This window comes from Sorex araneus, chromosome 6 (assembly GCF_027595985.1).
Source record: "Sorex araneus isolate mSorAra2 chromosome 6, mSorAra2.pri, whole genome shotgun sequence".
In the NCBI taxonomy this organism is placed as follows: Eukaryota; Metazoa; Chordata; class Mammalia; order Eulipotyphla; family Soricidae; genus Sorex; species Sorex araneus.
The window spans coordinates 56,191,201-56,209,070 of NC_073307.1; the positions used below are offsets into that span (position 1 = coordinate 56,191,201).

The 17,870-nt window shown below is 49.5% G+C and overlaps 1 protein-coding gene across 3 annotated transcripts in view; it reads right to left on the minus strand.

Annotated features, from left to right (window-relative positions):
- ATP10A (ATPase phospholipid transporting 10A (putative)) overlaps positions 1-17,870 on the minus strand; it is a 74,785-nt gene that overhangs the window by 22,335 nt on the left and 34,580 nt on the right. For all 3 annotated transcript variants that reach the window (XR_008630755.1, XM_055143050.1, XM_004617498.2), the window contains exons 3-7: positions 9,454-9,539; positions 7,737-7,843; positions 7,082-7,213; positions 5,613-5,743; positions 1,736-1,988 (exon numbers count right to left, since the gene is read on the minus strand). Coding sequence is in view for 2 of the 3 variants with exons in the window: in XM_055143050.1 (XP_054999025.1) it covers positions 1,736-1,988; positions 5,613-5,743; positions 7,082-7,213; positions 7,737-7,843; positions 9,454-9,539 (709 nt within the window). In the remaining variant the exon portion in view is untranslated. The remainder of the gene's footprint in view (positions 1-1,735; positions 1,989-5,612; positions 5,744-7,081; positions 7,214-7,736; positions 7,844-9,453; positions 9,540-17,870) is intronic.

Consider the following 17,870-nt stretch of genomic DNA (forward strand, 5'->3'; position numbering starts at 1 on the left):
TGTGTCTATGTGTGAGTATGTGAATCTGTGAATGTGTATGTGTGTCTGTGTGAGTGGCTCTCAGTGTGTGTGGGTGTGTGTGCAAGTATGTCCATAGGTCTGGGTGTATATGTGTGAGTGTGTCTGAGTGTGAGTGTGTGTCTGTGGGTGACTGTGTGTGCAAGTATATGACTATCTCTGAGAGTCTGCGTGAGTACAGGAATGTGTGTCTGAGTGTGTGTGTGTGAGTCTGTAAGTGTATACGTGATTGTTGAATGTGCATGCAAACTTGTGTGTGCCACGCACAGTGCTGTTTTGTTCTTGGGCCACACTGGGCAATACTCAGGTTTCTTCTGGGCTCTTTATTCAGGGGTGACTCCTGGTGGGGGTCAGTGGTGCTGGGAATAGATCCCAGGTGTGCCTCGCCCAGGCAGCGCTATCCCCGAAACCCTACCTAGGTGCCTAGGGCACCAGTGCGCCTTGTCTGGGCCCGAGAAGCTGGTTCCCATGCTCACCTGTGGATAACATTGGTTTCTGCTTTCTCCTCTGCCACAAGGAACTCAGGTTTACTGAGTAATACCCATCACAATGCCCCCAAAGCACTCCATTCCTCTGTATTTATCTTTAAGTTCTCTGTGCTCTGCTTTCTCTACCTATTAATCACTCATTTCCCTTAAGCAGTACCTGTGACCTGTAAAGTCAAATTCCTCAGCAATCTCTGATTTTGTAAATATTGCTCTTCTCCTTCCCATATCTCCTTTTGCATAGTTTACTTCAGAGCAATGTCCTTTTTGTGTAGACACACGTAGACAGTTAATGCTATGCTTTTGTAACTTGGGAGTTAATTGATTCCGAATAATATTCACTCCTGGACATCTGCTTTCTCGACTTTAGCCTCAGTTGCCCTTAGTTCCTAGCAACCCAAAAGCAGGGTCCCAACGAGGGACTGGATGGACCCAGGGTAAGCTCTGTACCCTGGCATTTAAAAGGACCAGACCAAGTGCCATAATACTCAACTATAAGTTAAGAGCATGGTCATGGACAAATTCTGTCATGATCCAAAGAGTAACAACTGAATTAGGACCCTCCTAGGATTAGGAAAGACTAATTTGATCTGAGCACTGGGATCTATAGCGAGATGTTTCCAAGTGAGCCACCCTAGAGGCTTAATGTATCTCCTACTGTGTCCATACAAAATGACTAATATTAAGAAGTAGAATTAAGATTAATGTTTAAATGTTTGTTGGACTAAGGAAAGAAGAAACACACCCTTGGATGGTATTTGGCCCTTGAGCAGATCTCCTGGCTGTAGGAGATCTTTGTCTTATCTTGGAGGAGCCTCCCTTGGAAGGAAGGGCCTTTACACATGTTGATTGTGCTACCTCCCTGGGTGTAGCTGCTACCTGCAATGCCTGGAGGTTGGGCACGAGATCACGGTGTGAGACAAAGCATGGAGAGACTAGCATGGGGGAGAGGAGGAGATGGGAATGAGGGGCAGTGTGAGACTTGAATGGAGCGCTTAGTGAGACTGGAACAGGTGCATTGGGAGAATGGAATAAACAGCAGGATGGAGATTAGAATAAATGGCAGCTGATCACCCACCAGCCTGGTGCCCTGTTCCCTCCTTCATGTATCTGTTGGTGGCAGCGGCAGGCCGAGGTAGGGAAAGGTTCATGGCCACTGAACACACATGGCAGGCGAGAGAGACCGCCACCGCCACCGCACTCATGTATTTTTTTTGTGATTACACACTCACCATTGGCATCATGAGAGTATTCTATGCCAGACACCGTGCAGCGTCGGAAAACCATCTTGTTCTCAGTGAGCGTGCCGGTTTTGTCCGAGAAGATGTACTGGATCTGGCCCAGGTCTTCTGTGATGTTCAAGGCCCGGCACTGCAGCTGCGAGCCCGTTTCCTCATCGTACAGCTCGGTGTCCTGGTTAATGAAGTACACTTGGCACACCTTGACGATCTCAATGGAAACATACAAGGAAATGGGGATCAACACCTGCAAGACACGAGGCACAGGGTGTGAGCGGCCGCGCAGATGGGGAGTGGGGCGCCGTGCAAGCTATTCTGACAGAGGGCCACGGCACAAGCAAGCAGGGGCTGTACCGTACCTTGGCGAGCTTCAAGAGCGTGGCTTAGAGTCAGTATTGGAAAAGGATTAGGACATTGGCAAAGAGTTTAAACTAGGACAGCCCCGGGGCCGGCGCAGAGCAGAAGTCCACTAGTGCTGTCTGGAAGTGTGGTGACCTGGGCTTGAGAGAAGCAAGCGCTTCCGGGTTACTAAGTTGGGCTTGAGAGAAGCTGGGAAAGGAAACAGAGAGAGTGAGACACATTCAGAGTCCTGGGCACCTCGCATCCCGGGGCAGAGTGAGAAACACAGCACCCTCAGAGGCCTGGGCATCTCGCACCCCAGGGCACTCTAAGGGGCAGAACCTGTCCGTGGACGGCTAGGCCCCCCTCCCCCTCCCTCCCGCTGCCACCCCTCTCCCCTGCAGCCTGGAAGAGAACCTTCCAGGGGCTGGTTTCACATTGCAGGCAGCCTTGTGATTGTGCCAGTGCAGAGCAAAGCAGAGAAGATGCAGAGAACAGCCAGAGTACCAATATCTATCTCCCCATTTACCACCCCTTCCTTTCTTGTGTGGAGAAACAGGGCAAATTGCCAGGTACAAATACCTTCTCCAGGTCATCAGTGCCACTAATTAATGCCACACCTATGAAGGGCCACACCTACGGTGGGACCCATGCAATGTGGGAATGCCCTTTATTTCCAGGAATAAGGATTAGCCACGTCAGTCTGGCAGACAAATGCTGTAGGATCCCACTTGCCTGTGGATCTCAGTAAAACAAATTCATAGATAGGAAGAACAGACTGAGGCATGGCAGACAGGTACAGGGCTGAGAGCTGAGCAAAAGATGGGGAAAAAGTTTGAAAGAGACACACCCTCAATGGTAAGGAAGTAACTCACTGGAGACAGTCCATATAGCTTAGCAATGACACAAAGATTCCATTGTGCATTCGGTTCTTTTGTTTGGGGGCTCACATCTAGCATTGAACCCCCAAACAAAAGGGCCTTACTCAGGCCTTACTCCTGGCCCTGTGCTCAGGGATCACTCATGGCAGGGCTTAGGGGACCCTACATGGTGCTAGAAATAGAACCCAGGTTGGTGTCATGCTAGGCAAGTCTCTTACGTCCAGTACCATCCCTCCAGCCCTCAGCTGCATTTGAAAGGGGTGAGGGGAGTCAACTGGACATTTTCCAGCCACCAGGGGAGGTGAGGAACTCTGCCACTCTGCAAAGAAAACATCTATTAGATCATTGTTTGCCCTGACACAAATATAACATGCCAAACACGTGGCCAAAAATTGGGCTAAAACGTTCCGGAAATATGAGAAACTGTGGACTCCCTTAGAGTCCCCAGAAAAGTTCCCAGTATTATCTCTCAAGGCCTCAATGACTCCACTAGGAAACACGTGAGGGCATAGAGTCAGTTTACAGAAAGCGGGTGCTGGAGGTAGGTGCGGCGATGCAAGTGCATGGCAGTGAGAATGGGACCCTGCTTGCTGCAAAGGCTTGGCACTGCCCAGAATGGAGCTGTCCACTGTGTGCTGCTGCAACACCCAGCAGAGTTTCCTGCAACACAGGGGCTCTGAGAAAGCTCGCCCATCAGCTCCTGGCCCGTCCCACATTCACAGGCCCTCCAGGCTCTGGGATAGTGAGGGCAGCCAGCGAGGAGGAATGTGAGTCTGCAGCTACACGGGGAGGATGGTGCGGACTGCTGCCACCATCCCCACCACTGCACTCCGCTGCCAGCACTGCTGGGACCACCATCCCCCGTCACTGCAGTCCACTGCCAGCACTGCTGGTACCACCATCCCCCATCACTGCAGTCCACTGCCAGCACTGCTGGTACCAATACCCCCATCACTCTACTCCACTGCCAGCACCACTGGTACCACCATCTCCCATCACTGCAGCCCACTGCCAGCACTGCTGGTACCAATACCCCCATCACTCTACTCCACTGCCAGCACTGCTGGTACCACCATCCCCACCACTGCACTCCACTGCCAGCACTGCTGGTACCACCATCCCCCATCACTGCACTCCACTGCCAGCACTACTGGTACTAATACCCCATCACTGCACTCCACTGCTAGCACTGCTAGTACTACCATCTCCCATCACTGCACTACATTGCCAGCACAGCTGGTACCAATACCTCCATTACTGCACTCCACTGCCAGCACTGCTAGTACCCCTAGTCCAACACCACACTTCCACTGCCATTTCTGCTAGTAGAACCACAACACTTTGACTGCCATTGCTACTAGTGTCACGACTACATTTCCACTTCCATAACCACTAACAGCACTACTTCTACCTCCACTGTTGTTACTAGTAGTACCATGCCACATGTCCACTACCATAACTACTGTGCGACACTACCACCAGGACTGCGCCTATACTCGCCACAATCACTACTGCCACCACCATTGCTGTTACCTCATCACCACTCTATGAGGCTCCCGCCACCACCACTTCTTCCTCCTCCACTGCTGCTACCACCACCACCACCACTGAAGAAATGTTCTCCCATGAGATGAGATTTGCTGAATGGACTCTTCAGCTAAGTCAGAAAACAGAAAGTAACGCTGAGCACTTTCCAAGTGAGCACTTATAGCTCCTGACAAGGCGCTGAGGTTGGTTCCCTAGTCTGACGCAAGCCTGGAGGACAGGGTTGTGTTGGTGTCAGAGAAACCTCCCTGATGGTCACACCATTGCCCAATTTTCTGTAACTAATTTGTATGTAAATCCAAAGTTATGCCAAAATAAAGTTTAATAGGTTTAGGGACTCTCTGTGGGCTATCCTCAGTGCTCAGGGGTTACCTCTGGCTCTGTGCTCAGGGATCACTCCTGGTGGGACTTGGGGGGCTGTATATGGTGCTGGGAATTGAAACTGGGTTGGGAGCATGCAAGTTCTCACTGACTGCCCCCCCAATCTTAAGGAGCAGTTGGCAGTTGGATGAGAAAATCATCTAACACTAATCAGACCCCCTTGCAAATACCTTACAGCTGAGCCCAGGAGACAGTGGGGGCTGAAGATGCATGCCAGGGTTCCATTCCTGGCACTGTGCAGTCTCCTGAGCATTTCTGGGTATATCCCTGCAGGGTCCTGGACGCCACCAGATGTGGCTCTGGATGCCCCAAATGCTAGTCCGGGTCATCCCTAGCACTGCAGAGCCGAGCAGTACCACATACCCGGGGCCCTGTATGGAACCACTGGCCTGGTGGACAAAGACTTACTAGTGGGGATCCCAGAACTCCCGGGGGCTACTTGGGAAGCCCATCTCTGCCCCCACAACAGTCTGAAAAGCAGCCAAGAGAAAATTTTAACTTGACTATCATCTAAGAATCATCCTGGAGCTAACTTGAGTGGGAATAGGAAGTTCAAGGCCACTTTGTCGAGTGCAGGGGCCATACTGGCTGCAGAGTGTAGAGGTAGGTGGAGGACGAGGAGGAGGAAGAAGAGGAGAAAGCAGAGGAGAAGGAGAGGAGGAGGAGGAGGAGGAGGAGGAGGGACTCTGCAGAATGGGAATGGACTCTCAGTGTGAACACGGTACCTGGAGAACAATGACCATCGTCAAAAAGGAGTACACCGCGGCTGTGGCAGGGGACAAGTCACTGCCGTCCGCCTTGGGCACGTCAAACAATGACTGCTTTTCTTGATAGCGCTGGACCCACAGTCCATGTCCTGCCGTGATGTTCCAAGGGAAAAGATTCATGCAAGAGAAGAGAAAGGACTTAGCTCGTGTGCATGGACACGGGGGAAGACAGCCCGGAGGAGCCACATTCTGGATTATGAGGCCACTTGGTCCCTGTGGAGCGTGCAGTGCTGGTCGAGCCCTGAAGCAGTGGAACCAAACTCTCTCCCATGCCAGCTGCGCCCCACCCAACAGTGCCCGTCAGGAGCTGGGGCTGCCCCTGCATTTGCCATGGGGTCCCAAGAAATAAAAGCTGTGATTGAAAATTTTTTTCCCTATTGGAGCCAGGAAGGTAGCACATGTATGCCTCACATGTGCAAGGCCCCAAGTTTGATCCCTGTCACCCAGGATCTTCTGAGCACCAAGTCCTGTACCTCTAGCACAGCTGGACCCGAGCAGCCTCACAGCATCAGGTCTGAACACTCAAGGGCAGTGCGGGATGGCACCTGGAGCCCCTGAGCACCTCTGAGGGAGCACCTCCTCCCATTTTATTAAAGCAACGTTGCACTAGAGCATGCGGGCTACAGGGTCCCAGAGAATCAGTCCACTTCTGCAAGACAACACTAAGTTCACCCTCCCAGCTGGTTGGGACTGAGTCTCAGGGGGAAATTTCTTCTAGGGAGAGGGTTTGGTTTCATTCGGGGGCCATCCTGTGCAGTGCAGGGGGTCCAGAAGTGCCAGGGATGGAACCTGGCCCTGCCACATGCCAAACCTGCAACCTAGCTCCTTCTGCTCTGTATCGGGCTCCAGAGCATGACTTCCTAGTATGAATCTCATGAAACCCCGGGGTCTTCATAAGCTCTGGCCACTGTCTTTATGTGTCCCATCTCAGAGAGGCTGAAGCAGACCAGGCTAGCAGGTTACCCAGGAGCCCTTAGCAGCTAGCCTCACCCCCTTTTTAGATCAGTGGAGACAGTGTGGTTGCCGCTCGGCAGGGGATGGTGTGGAAGCATTTTCCAGGGGGCACAGCTCTAGTGCCCCCACACTGTGCTCTCTCAGACACCAGCAGGGGCCAATCACAGCCCGGCAGCTTGCCCCTCCCCAGGATTTAAATAATGCATCTTCACCTTTCCTGGGCTTCCCAAGTGGCACGTCCTGGTGTCTAGCTCATGGTCAAGTTCCTAATGCTCACTGTGAAGGCTGGCCCCAGGGCTGTGGCTGTATCTATAACCCTGGTGTCAACCCTACAGCTCTTTCCCAGTCTCATCCCCGGGGACTCTTATATAGGGGCTGGTACGCCTGTGAACAGCATCTCAGCCCAGTCCAAAAGTGGGGCGGGGGGCTAGAGGGGTCCCGGGGTCACAGGTGGGAGTGCTGCAGGGACTCACCGATGGCGGAGATGAGAGCCATGAAGACAAGGAGCAGAACGCACCAGAGCACGTCACAGTTCATCTGCCGTTCCAGCTGACTGCGCTTGTAGCGGGGCCCGCTGTTGTTCAGTAGCGCTTTGGTCTCGTGTCCTGGGTGAGGAGAGGGGCCGGAAGCCAGTGCAGGAAGCACAACAGAGCCATGGGAGAAGCTCAATCCAGAGCAGAAAATGGCCTAGGTGTGCCTTTAAGTTTGTTTTGGGGTCACATGTGATCAAGGAATACTCCTGTCTCTGTGCTTTGGGATCACTCTGAAGGGACTAGGGGACCCTATGGGGTGTCCAGGATCAAACCTGGATTGTTCATGTGCAAGGCAAGTATCCTATCTGCTTGACTATCTTTCTGGCCCTGGTGGATTTATGAGAATAGGAGCAGCACCCAGAGGGGGACATGATGGCTGAGTGCTTGGGCACAGTAAGGTGACACTGAGCACGCTCCACCATGCCTGCCAGAGTGGTCCATGCCCCCACCCAGCCTACCCATGTAGACCAGCCCTGCCCTCACAGCCTACCAATGTGGACCATGCCCACAAACTACCTGCATAGACCAAGCCCCTCAGTCTACTCTGTAAACCAAGTCCTTTAGCCTACCTGCGTAGACCACGCCCTCAGCCTACCTGCGTAGACCACGATGCCCACCACGGCCTCTGTGTTGCGGATGGTGCAGCCGCGGAGCAGCAGGTTTTCCTTGTGCAGTGCTGCCTTCTTTCCGTTGTCATGGACACTGTGGAGCATGGCAGGGGATAGTCAGCAGGGGCACGGGCTCCAGTTCAGGCACAACTGGAACCTGGAACCTGCCCCCTCAGGATAGGGGAGGGCCAGTGCTTTGTCAGGAACGTCTCTGCCGGGGCCACTGGAGGTCAGAGTTCCTGGACTTCTGCAAGCCCCCAGGAATAGGTCCCTGTGTCTGTGTCTGCACATGGCCCTCTTGGCATGCCAGCTGGCTTACCCATGTGCCCCTTGCTCACTTCTTCCCTGTACCACTCCTGCCCGCCCACCTGCCCACATGCCAGGGATCCATCCTGACTTCAAACAGTAGTTCCCCACAGGGTCTCCAACTCCTGGCCCTGGAATTTCTGTGTTAAGAACCCCCACTCTAAAAGGTTGAGGGGTGCTAAATCCAATTCACTTTGCACCCATGATAAGGTCCGGTGGGGATTCTCCCCAGCATACAGAGGAGTGAAGTAAACAGTGGGTATGCACAGCTGGTAGACCAGATACATAGTTTGTTTGTTTGGGGACACATCCAGCAGTGCTCAGGGCTTACTCCTGGCTCTGCTGAGATCTGTCCTGGTGGTGATCAGGGGACCCTACGGGATTCTGGGGACCAAACTTGGGCCAGTGGTGTGCAGATGCCTTCCCTGCTGTGCTATCTCTCCAGTTCCCTAGTCTGGTTTCTTAAATTGGGGGTCGACTCCATAGAGTGACATCACTGAATATAGAGGCTATGGAAAATAATCTTTAAAAATTTTCAAATTGGGGCTGGAGCGATAGCACAGCGGGTAGGGCGTTTGCCTTGCACGCGGCCGACCCGGGTTCGATTTCCAGCATCCCATATGGTCCCCTGAGCACCGCCAGGAGTAATTCCTGAGTGCATGAACCAGGAATAACCCCTGTGCATTGCCAGGTGTGACCCAAAAAGCAAAAAAAAATTCAAATTAATTCATGAAGTGGAAAGATAGTAGGTGTTAAGGTAATTGCCTTATATGCAGTCAAGCCCAGTTTGATTTCCAGCACTGTATGTATACCTCCAAACACTTACAGGAGTGATCCTTGAGTACAGCTTAATGGACAAAAGTGCATATGGATGAATGGATAGAAAGATGGATGGGTATAAATGGTTAAGTAAAAGTTGGATGGATGAATAGACAGAAAGTTCATGAAAGTTTCTCTCTCTCTCTCTCGCTCTCTCTCTCTCGCTTTTGGTTTTAGGGTCACATCCAGCAGTACTCAGATCTTTCTCCTGGCTCTGTGCTCAGGGATCACTCCTACATCTCAGGGGATCATACAGGGTGCAGGGGATTGAACCCAGCTCAGCCACATGCAAAGCAAGTTCCTTCCTTGCTTGACTCATGTTCTCTATTCTGGCCCTAGAGAGTTGGTGATTGGAAGGAAAGATGGATGGATGGACAGACAGACTGAAGAATGGATGAATGGATAGATAAAGATGGATGGAAAGAACAGTAGACAGTTAAAAGTTGGATGAATAGAAGAAATGAAATAGATGGGCAGATAAAAGGATGAGCAGAGAAAACACTGATGGAGAGAGAGAGAGAGAAATGACGAGAGAGAGACAGAGAGAAAGACAAGGCCAGGTGGATGTTTAACACTCACATGCAGCCTCGAAACCGCGTCAGGTTATTGTTTGGCTTCTCACACTCAATGACACTGGTGAACGTCAGAGGATTGAATTCAGAGACCTGGAAAGAGCAGCAGGTATATTTCAGAAAAAGCTGCATGCAAGATGCTGTTTCAAGACGCTCACTGCTCGACTCTTCTGCTCGAATCCCTGGCAGGAGAATCTGATGCAAGCCCTCTGCTCAGTGATCTCTGCAGAATGCCAACCCAGCACGGCTTGGCTTCTGCATTGTCACACCCAGGATAAATGCTGATGAGTGATCACAAAAGGTATAGCAACTGGTAGCACAGTCCTGGTGAGTTTGCTGGTGGCTAAAAGAGACTAAGAGATTAAAAAAAAAAAAGGAATCCACAAATAATGGGAAGGAACAAAGCCGTTTCTCGAGGCAAAACAGAACCTTGCACATTTGCTACAGATTTAGAGAAGCAAATTCCCTCTGGAAAATAGGAACTTAGGGAATCTCACTTGCTTAACGGGCTCAACAAGTTCTTCCCAGACATCCACAGAAAAGTATTGAAACAATCTATGTGAGCCAACAATTTCTATATTACTCTGCTCCTTAGGTAACTGAACTAATGACAAATCCAGGTCCACTCTGAAGTCTTTGAGAGAGTGACCTCACAGAGCCTGGAGTGGGGAGAAGCAGGAGGGAGAGGGTGGGAATGAGCCTTTAGTGTAACTGAGAACCACGAAAGGACCTTTGACAAACGAGCTCTTGTCTTCAGCCTGGTCCTTCCCTTTCCTCTATCCAAACATTGCACGGTGGTCAAAACTGGAACTGTCTGGACCCAGTGACAGGTCAGTACTAAAAATGCACTAAGGATTGAAAATCCCCCAAAATGGTGCCACCCACTGTGACAACATACTTCCTGGCCCAGAATCTAGCAGTCAAGGCGACAATTCAAATTTGAGGTTTGCTGCTTTCCTGTGTGTTGTACACATGGAAAGGAGAACTCACTAGATTAGAGTAGGCTCAGTTCAACAACTGAAATGAAAATATTATTTTAATGGGGACATTGATGGTGGCAAATGTACACTGGTGAAGGGATGCGTAGTGGATCATTCTATGACTGAAACCGAATCATGAGCAACTTCGTAACTATGTATCTCAGGATGATTCAATGAAAAATAAATACAAATTTGTAAATTCCATTTCAGAGACAAGAGCGAAGGCTCGCCACATGAGAGCACGTGCTGTGTGTGCAGAAGATCTGGGTTCAATCCGCACTCCCCATGTTCCCCTGAGGAGACCACTGGGAGAAATCCCTGAGTGCCACCAGGTGTGATTTGAAAAAAAAATGCACTTATTTTCTTCATTTTTTGGATTGTGCACGGGGATTTCTCCTGGCTCTATGCTCAGTGATCAATACTGGAAGTACTAAGGGGACCACATGTGGCGCGAGCCAACCCAGGTTGGCTGCATATAAGGCAAATGCCCTATCCACTGTACTATCACTGCAGCCCTTCCCACCCATTAAAAAAATAAAATAAAGATCCCACTTTAAATGGCTGTTTTGGAGCAAGGGGATGTGGGTCAGTAGTAGAGCATTTTCCCTGGGGTATTCCCAGCACGTCACCACTGGGGAACATGAGCATGACTGGGCATGTCTCCTAAACTAAATAAAACCAAACCACCATATAATTAAAGCAGCTCAAGAGGCCAGAAAGATAGTGCAGTGGGTAAGGCAGTTGTCTTGTATGCGGCCAACCAGGGTTCAATCTCTGGCATCCCATATGGTCCCCTGAACATCGCCAGGAGTGATCCTTGAGTGCAGAGACAGGAGTAAGCCTTGAACACCACTGGGTGTGGCCCAAACCACCCCCACAAAAAACCCCATAAGCTCTCCTTTAAGTTTGGTGTCACAAACCTTATCTGTCCTTGAACTATTTGGGCCTGTTTCTGAGTATCTGTTGGAAGGGCCTGGGGATCCCCTGGAAGCTTCCCAGCACAGAAATCCACAGCGAAGGCCTTCCGTGGGAGGGCCATGGAAGGTCTGAGTCTCAGAACAACACAGCATTATTCTTGGCCAACCAGGCAGGAGACTTAAAATACTTGGTCTCTGTTTATTATTCTTTCTCTTTAAGAAAAAAAATGTACTGTGCACAGCTCAGAAATGGAAGCACATTCTGTCTCCAGGACTTGGGAGATGTATCCAGAACATTCTATGCCATCTTGCACCCAGGGCGTGCCCATGGTTTATCATGTCTTCTGGACCTGGGGAGGAGCTGGAGGAGTTTCATCCTTTTTAACTGGAGGGATTCTTAGGGACTGTTACGGGCTTGACTGGGCATCCCTCTCCTTCCTAGCCCCAGGATTCATGGTCTAAGCTGTAAGGCCTAGAAATTCAGAATGTGACTATATTTGGACACAGGATTTCTAAGGAGATTGGGACATTCCAATAAGGTTCCCAGGAGAAGCCCCGATACAACTGCTAACGGTGTCCTCATCAACAGAGGAAATGTGGACATGGGCGGGCACACACACACACACACACACACACACACACACACACACACACACACACAATGGTCCCTCTGGGCCAGTGACAGAACAAGGACGATGCAATGTCTACTAGGAAGGGAAACAAGCCTTAAAGGAAACCAGGCCCAGTGGCACCTGGATTTTGGCCTTGAGACAAACAATGTCTGTTGAAGGCCCTTTCAAGGTATTCTCATCACATGGGAGCCTGCCTAGGCGGTTTCCCACATTGGTGCCAGATTCCTGATGATCAGGTTCCTATTTTCTGGACATTCTGCCAGTCTCTTCATTCCCTCTCAATCTTGCACACAACTCCATACTTCTGCATGCTCACACACATTTTCCTCTTCCTCTTATATCCACTTGTACTCACTTCCACCCACATGAACATTGATAAATACACACACACACACACACACACACACACACACATATACTCCACACACACTCTCGCATTACAGGAATGCACACACCCACATCCAGCATTGACAAGTTTCTGGTAGTCAAGGAGACGCGTGTCCCACAGCCCAGCTTTTCCTACAGGTCAAGAAATTCCTGCTCCAGGGCAGGAGAGGTTTGATGGGCTAAAGAGGTGCATTGCATGCGGAAGTCCTCAGGCTTCATCCTCAGCATGGCATGGTCACTAGAGCCAGGAGACACGCCTAAGCATTGTGAGGTGCGGCCCCAGAATCCAAAATAAAAAGGAAATTCCTACTCCTGCAAAGCACAGACAAACACACCCACAGCCTCAAACTCGTTGCAGTTCTTTTTTTAAAAAATTTAAAAATTTTTTTTTTAAATTTAAAAAAAAATTGGGAAATGCCGACTGGTTCAGCCCTTTTGGAAAACAATATGGACGATTCTCAAAATATTAGAAATTGAGCTTCCATTTGACCCAGCAATACCACTCCTGGGAATATATCCCGGAGAGGCAAAACAGTATAGTAAAGATGGCATATGTATTTCTATGTCCATTGCAGCACTGTTTACAATAGCCAGAATCTGGAAAAAACCAGAGTGCCCCAAAACAGATGACTGGTTAAAGAAACTCTGGTACATCTACACAATGGAATACTATGTAGCTGTGAGAAAACATGAAGTCATGAAATTTGCATATAAATGGATCAACATGGAAAGTATCATGTTGAGTGAAATGAGTCAGAAAGAAAGAGACAGACATAGAAATATTGCACTCATATGTGGAATATAATGGAACTGAGAAGTACAAGTTGGCAACGATGCAACTTCTGGCAGATATCTCTCTGGACTTAGTTACTAAAATACTAAATTACAGAAATCCAAAACTGAGAGGCCGCTAAGTGTGGTCACTCGACCTCATACCTCTTCATCCTCAGCAATGGAAAACAAATTATCTAATGCTTCCTTTTCAGCAGGTCTGACTTTAGGGGAGAGACTCTCCAAACAATAATAGTGAGTTTTGTTGAAATATTGTATGCAATCAAAGTGAAAGTAAAGTGAAATTTATTAGTTACACAGGCGGGGGGGTATGGGTGGGGGGCTTGGGGCGTGGGGGGGTTAGGGGTGTGGGGGGGCGGGGTGGAGCTATACTGGGATTCTTGGTGGTGGAATATGAGCACTGGTGAAGGGATGGGTATTCGAGCATTGTATAACTGAGATTTAAACCTGAAAACTTTGTAACTTTCCACATGGTGACTCAATAAAAAATTAAAAATAAAATAAAATAAAATATAAAAATAAATAAATAAATAACAAAAAAAATAAAATTTTAAAAAAATTATTTTTTTTTAGTGAGTCACTGTGAGGGTACACTTACAGATTCACACCTTTTTGTGCTTGTTTTTCCCTCATGCAGTGTTTGGGAGCCCATCTCTCCACCAGTGTCCATTCTCCACCACCAATGAACCCAATATCCCTCCCACCCCCTGATCCCATCCCCCCACCCCACCCTACCTCTGTGGCAGGGCATTCCAATTTGTTCTCTCTCTCTCCTTTTGGGTGTTGTGGTTTGCAACAGAGGTATTGAGTGACCATCATGTTCAGTCTCTGGTCTACTTTCAGCATGTGTCTCCCTCCTTGTGCAGGATCTCCAATCACATTTTACTTAGTGTTCCCTTCTCTGTCTGGGATGACTTTCCACCAACATGTGAGGCCCGCTTCCGAGCTATGGAGCCAACCTCCTGGCATTATATACTACTATTCTTGGGTGTTAGTCTCCTACTCTGTTACTTTATATTCCACAGATGAGTGCAATCTTTCTATGCGTGTCCCTCTCTTTCTGGCTCATTTCACTTAGCATGATACTTTCCATGTTGATCCACTTATATGCAAAGTTAATTACTTCATCTTTTCTAACAGCTATGTAGTATTACATTGTATAGATGTACCAAAGTTTCTTTAAAAACCCGTTGTAATTCTTTATGCAATCCAACCACATTTGGGAAGCATTGGAATTTGACTCAATGTCCCCCCTCCCAACCCTTTCTTTAGTTTTTATAGAAAAGTGCAAAAGAGCAAGTCACATGGCTTTCACCACAATAATAGAACTAAAGTCTCTTCTTGTTTTCGTTGCCTGTTTTTCCTAGAACAAAACACAGCAACTCCCAACCTCACAAAGACGATGAAGTAAACTACAAATAAAGAACTTCCAAGTTTCCTCACAGGTAAGAAGATCTTTGTGGAGAAAGATGTCTGAGTCGCTAAATACAACCAGCTTCACACCTACTAACTGTTCTCGTCAGCATTTCAGGGCTTACCTCCAAAGGCAGGGGTTCGAGAGACTGGTCATAAAGTAAAAGCAAGTCACCAGGATTCTAAACAGAAGATCCTATTCTACAGCCAAATTTATATTGCCAGGAAGCAAAAAAAAAATTGCTACAGTAAATGTCCCAAATCACAGCCTGTCTTACCAAATGCCTGTAAATATCTACCCTGGCTGGAATGAAAATTTTGGTTCTGAACAGAATCACTGTGTTCCTGAGTAATTTCCTTTCTAATATTCCTTCTTGTTCCAGAGTTAATATCCTCCGCGGAAAGTATGTGATGGTTGAACCTGAGAACAAAAACACCCCAGTGTATGAAGCTTCGTGAATGAGAAGTGTAGTGAGCAGACCTTGGGAGGAATCCACGAATCTTTCTGTAAAGACTAGATATCGACCCATCCAATTAGCACACCCACACAACTGTCAGGGCTCGCCAGTGAGGTGACGAATCTCTCCTCCTCCTGCAATCCCACTGTAGAGCATGTAGCTGATTTAATTAAAGAATAACAACCCCAGAGCAAGGAGTGTGGCACAGAAGCCCTCCCACCAATGCTGCCTTGTCCTCCTCTGGTTTTCCCGTGACGATCTCTGTTACTTTAGGGGCATGTGTTGAGAGCAACCAAAGACCTTTTGTCTCCTACGTGTTTGGAACTTTTCTTTTCTTTTTTGGTGTTTGGGCCATACCTGGCTTTGCTCAAGGCTTACTTCTGCCTGTGCACTCAGGGATCACTCCTAGCAGACTCGGGGGCCCCTTTAGGGTGCTGAGGATGGAACCCAGGTTGGCTTTGGGCAAAGCAAGGTGCTGTCCCTACTGTACTATGGCTCTAGCCCCTGAATCCTTTTTTCTAAGTGGGGCCCTATGCATGCCTGGACCCTTGAGCTAGCTCCTGGCCCCCGGGAAATTCTTTTCAACCTGCTGTCGGCACTGCAGGCATGAGGAGCTGTGAGACCTGGGCAGAGAAGTTTGGGCAGAGATGAAATAGAACTGCATGGAGTCTTTGCAGGTGGAGAGGGCGTCCTCTCACCCCTGTTGGTCATCGCCAATTCGACCTCAACTTACGAAATTAATTATCTGGTTTCCTGTTGGTTTGGTTTGGTTGGGAGGCACCGTGGTGGTACTCAGGGCTTACCCGTTGCTCTGTGCTCAGGCATTACTCCTGGTAGGGATCAATGACCCCATTCGATGCTGGGGAGGGAACCAGGGTCTTACCTCCATCACTGCAGTCCACTGCCAGCACTGCTGGTACTAATACCCCATGTGCAATACCTATCACAAAGCTCCCGAAGCACTCCCATTCCTCTGAGTTTATCTTTAACTTCTCTGTGCTCTGCTTTCTCTACCTATTAATCACTCATTTCCCCTAAGAAGTACCTGTGACCTGTAAAGTCAAATTCCTCAGAAATCTCTGAGTTTGTAAATATTGCTCTTCTGCTTCCCATATCTCCTTTTGCATAGTTACTTCAGAGCAATGTCCTTTTTGTGTAGACACATGTAGACAGTTAATGCTATGCTTTTGTAACTTGGGAGTTAATTGACTCCGAATAATATTCACTCCTGGGCATCTGCATTCTCACCTTTAGCAGTTGCCAACACCTTAGTTCCTAGCACCCCAAAAGCAGGGTTCCAATGAGGGACTGAATGGACCCAGGGCAAGCTGTGAGCTACTCTGGCATCGAAAAGGACCAGACCAAGTGCCATAATACTTAACTATAAGTTAAGAGCATAGTCACGAACAAATTCTGTCATGATCCAAAGAGTAACAACTGGATTAGGACCCTACTAGAGTTAAGAAAGACTACTCTGATCTGAGCACTGGGATCATGCAAACTGTGATCCACAATCCCCACAGTCCCCACTGTCCCATAGTCCCCACAGTTCATACAGCCCCAAGTCCCCACAGTCCCCACAGTTCCCACAGCCCCACAGTCCCCATAGCCCCAGAGCTCCAAAGTCCCCACAGACCCAGTCTCACAGTCCCCACTGTCCCAGAGCCCCAGAGCCCCACAGTTCCCACAGTCCCCACAGTCCCACAGTCCCCACAGCCCCACAGTCTCCACAGTCCCACAGTCCTCACAGTCCCAGAGCCCCACAGTCCCCAAAGACCCACAGTTCCCACAGTTCCACAGTCCCCACAGTCCCCACAGTCCCCACAGACCCCACAGACCCACAGTTCCCACAGTCCCTACAGACCCACAGTCCCCACAGACCCACAGTCCCCACAGACCCACAGTCCCCACAGTCCCCAAAGTCCCACAGTACCCACATGCTCACACAGAGACACACAGACACACACATACAGACTACACAGTCACACACACACACACACGCAAACATCCTCAGATACACATTCAAAAATGCACATTACAATGTGCACGGAAATAGTCTTAACTTCCCGCCCGTGTCACTGCCCCCAGGACATCAGTTTTGAGGTCCCAATACTAACTTTCCTTTTCTAGGGGCCAGATGGTGCTGGGGCTTGGGGCCACATATCCTCAGGCCTGGGCATACCAGCTTCCTGCTAAGCCCCACAGTATTCCCCTTTGTCTGACATTATTTATTTGAGGATAGGTTGAGCGACACCCAGTGGTGCTCAGGGCTTACTCCTGACTCATGGAATTACTCCTGGTGGTGCTTGGAGGACCTTATGGGGTGTGGGGGACTGAACCCGGGCCAGCTGTGTGCAAGGCAAGTTCCCTATGCACTATACAATCCCCCTGGTCACCCAACCACTTAATTTTGTTGCTTGGGGCCATACCCGGCGGAGCTCAGGCTAATTCCTAGATCTGTGCTCAGGGATCACTCCTGGTGGACTCAGGGGACCATATAGGTGTCGGGGATTGAACCTGGGGTGGCTGTGTGCAACACAAACACCCTCCTGGATCAACACAGTCCCTGGCCACTGAGCCTCTAGTGCAACTCTGTGGCACTTTCAGTGCTGAGTCCATCCCTAAAGCCCCTCCACTTTCTGGATCTGTGCAGTGGGCATTCCGACAGCCACTCAGCAGACCACGGGGGCATGACACTGGGGGCCTCTCCCAGACGGAGAGGGAGAGGGGGATCCTCTAGTCTGAGGGTGCTGATTCCTGTGTGTGAACAATAGAGCTGCAGCGCACATGCGCACACGCATGAACACGAGCGCACACACATTCACATGTGTGCATATGTACACAC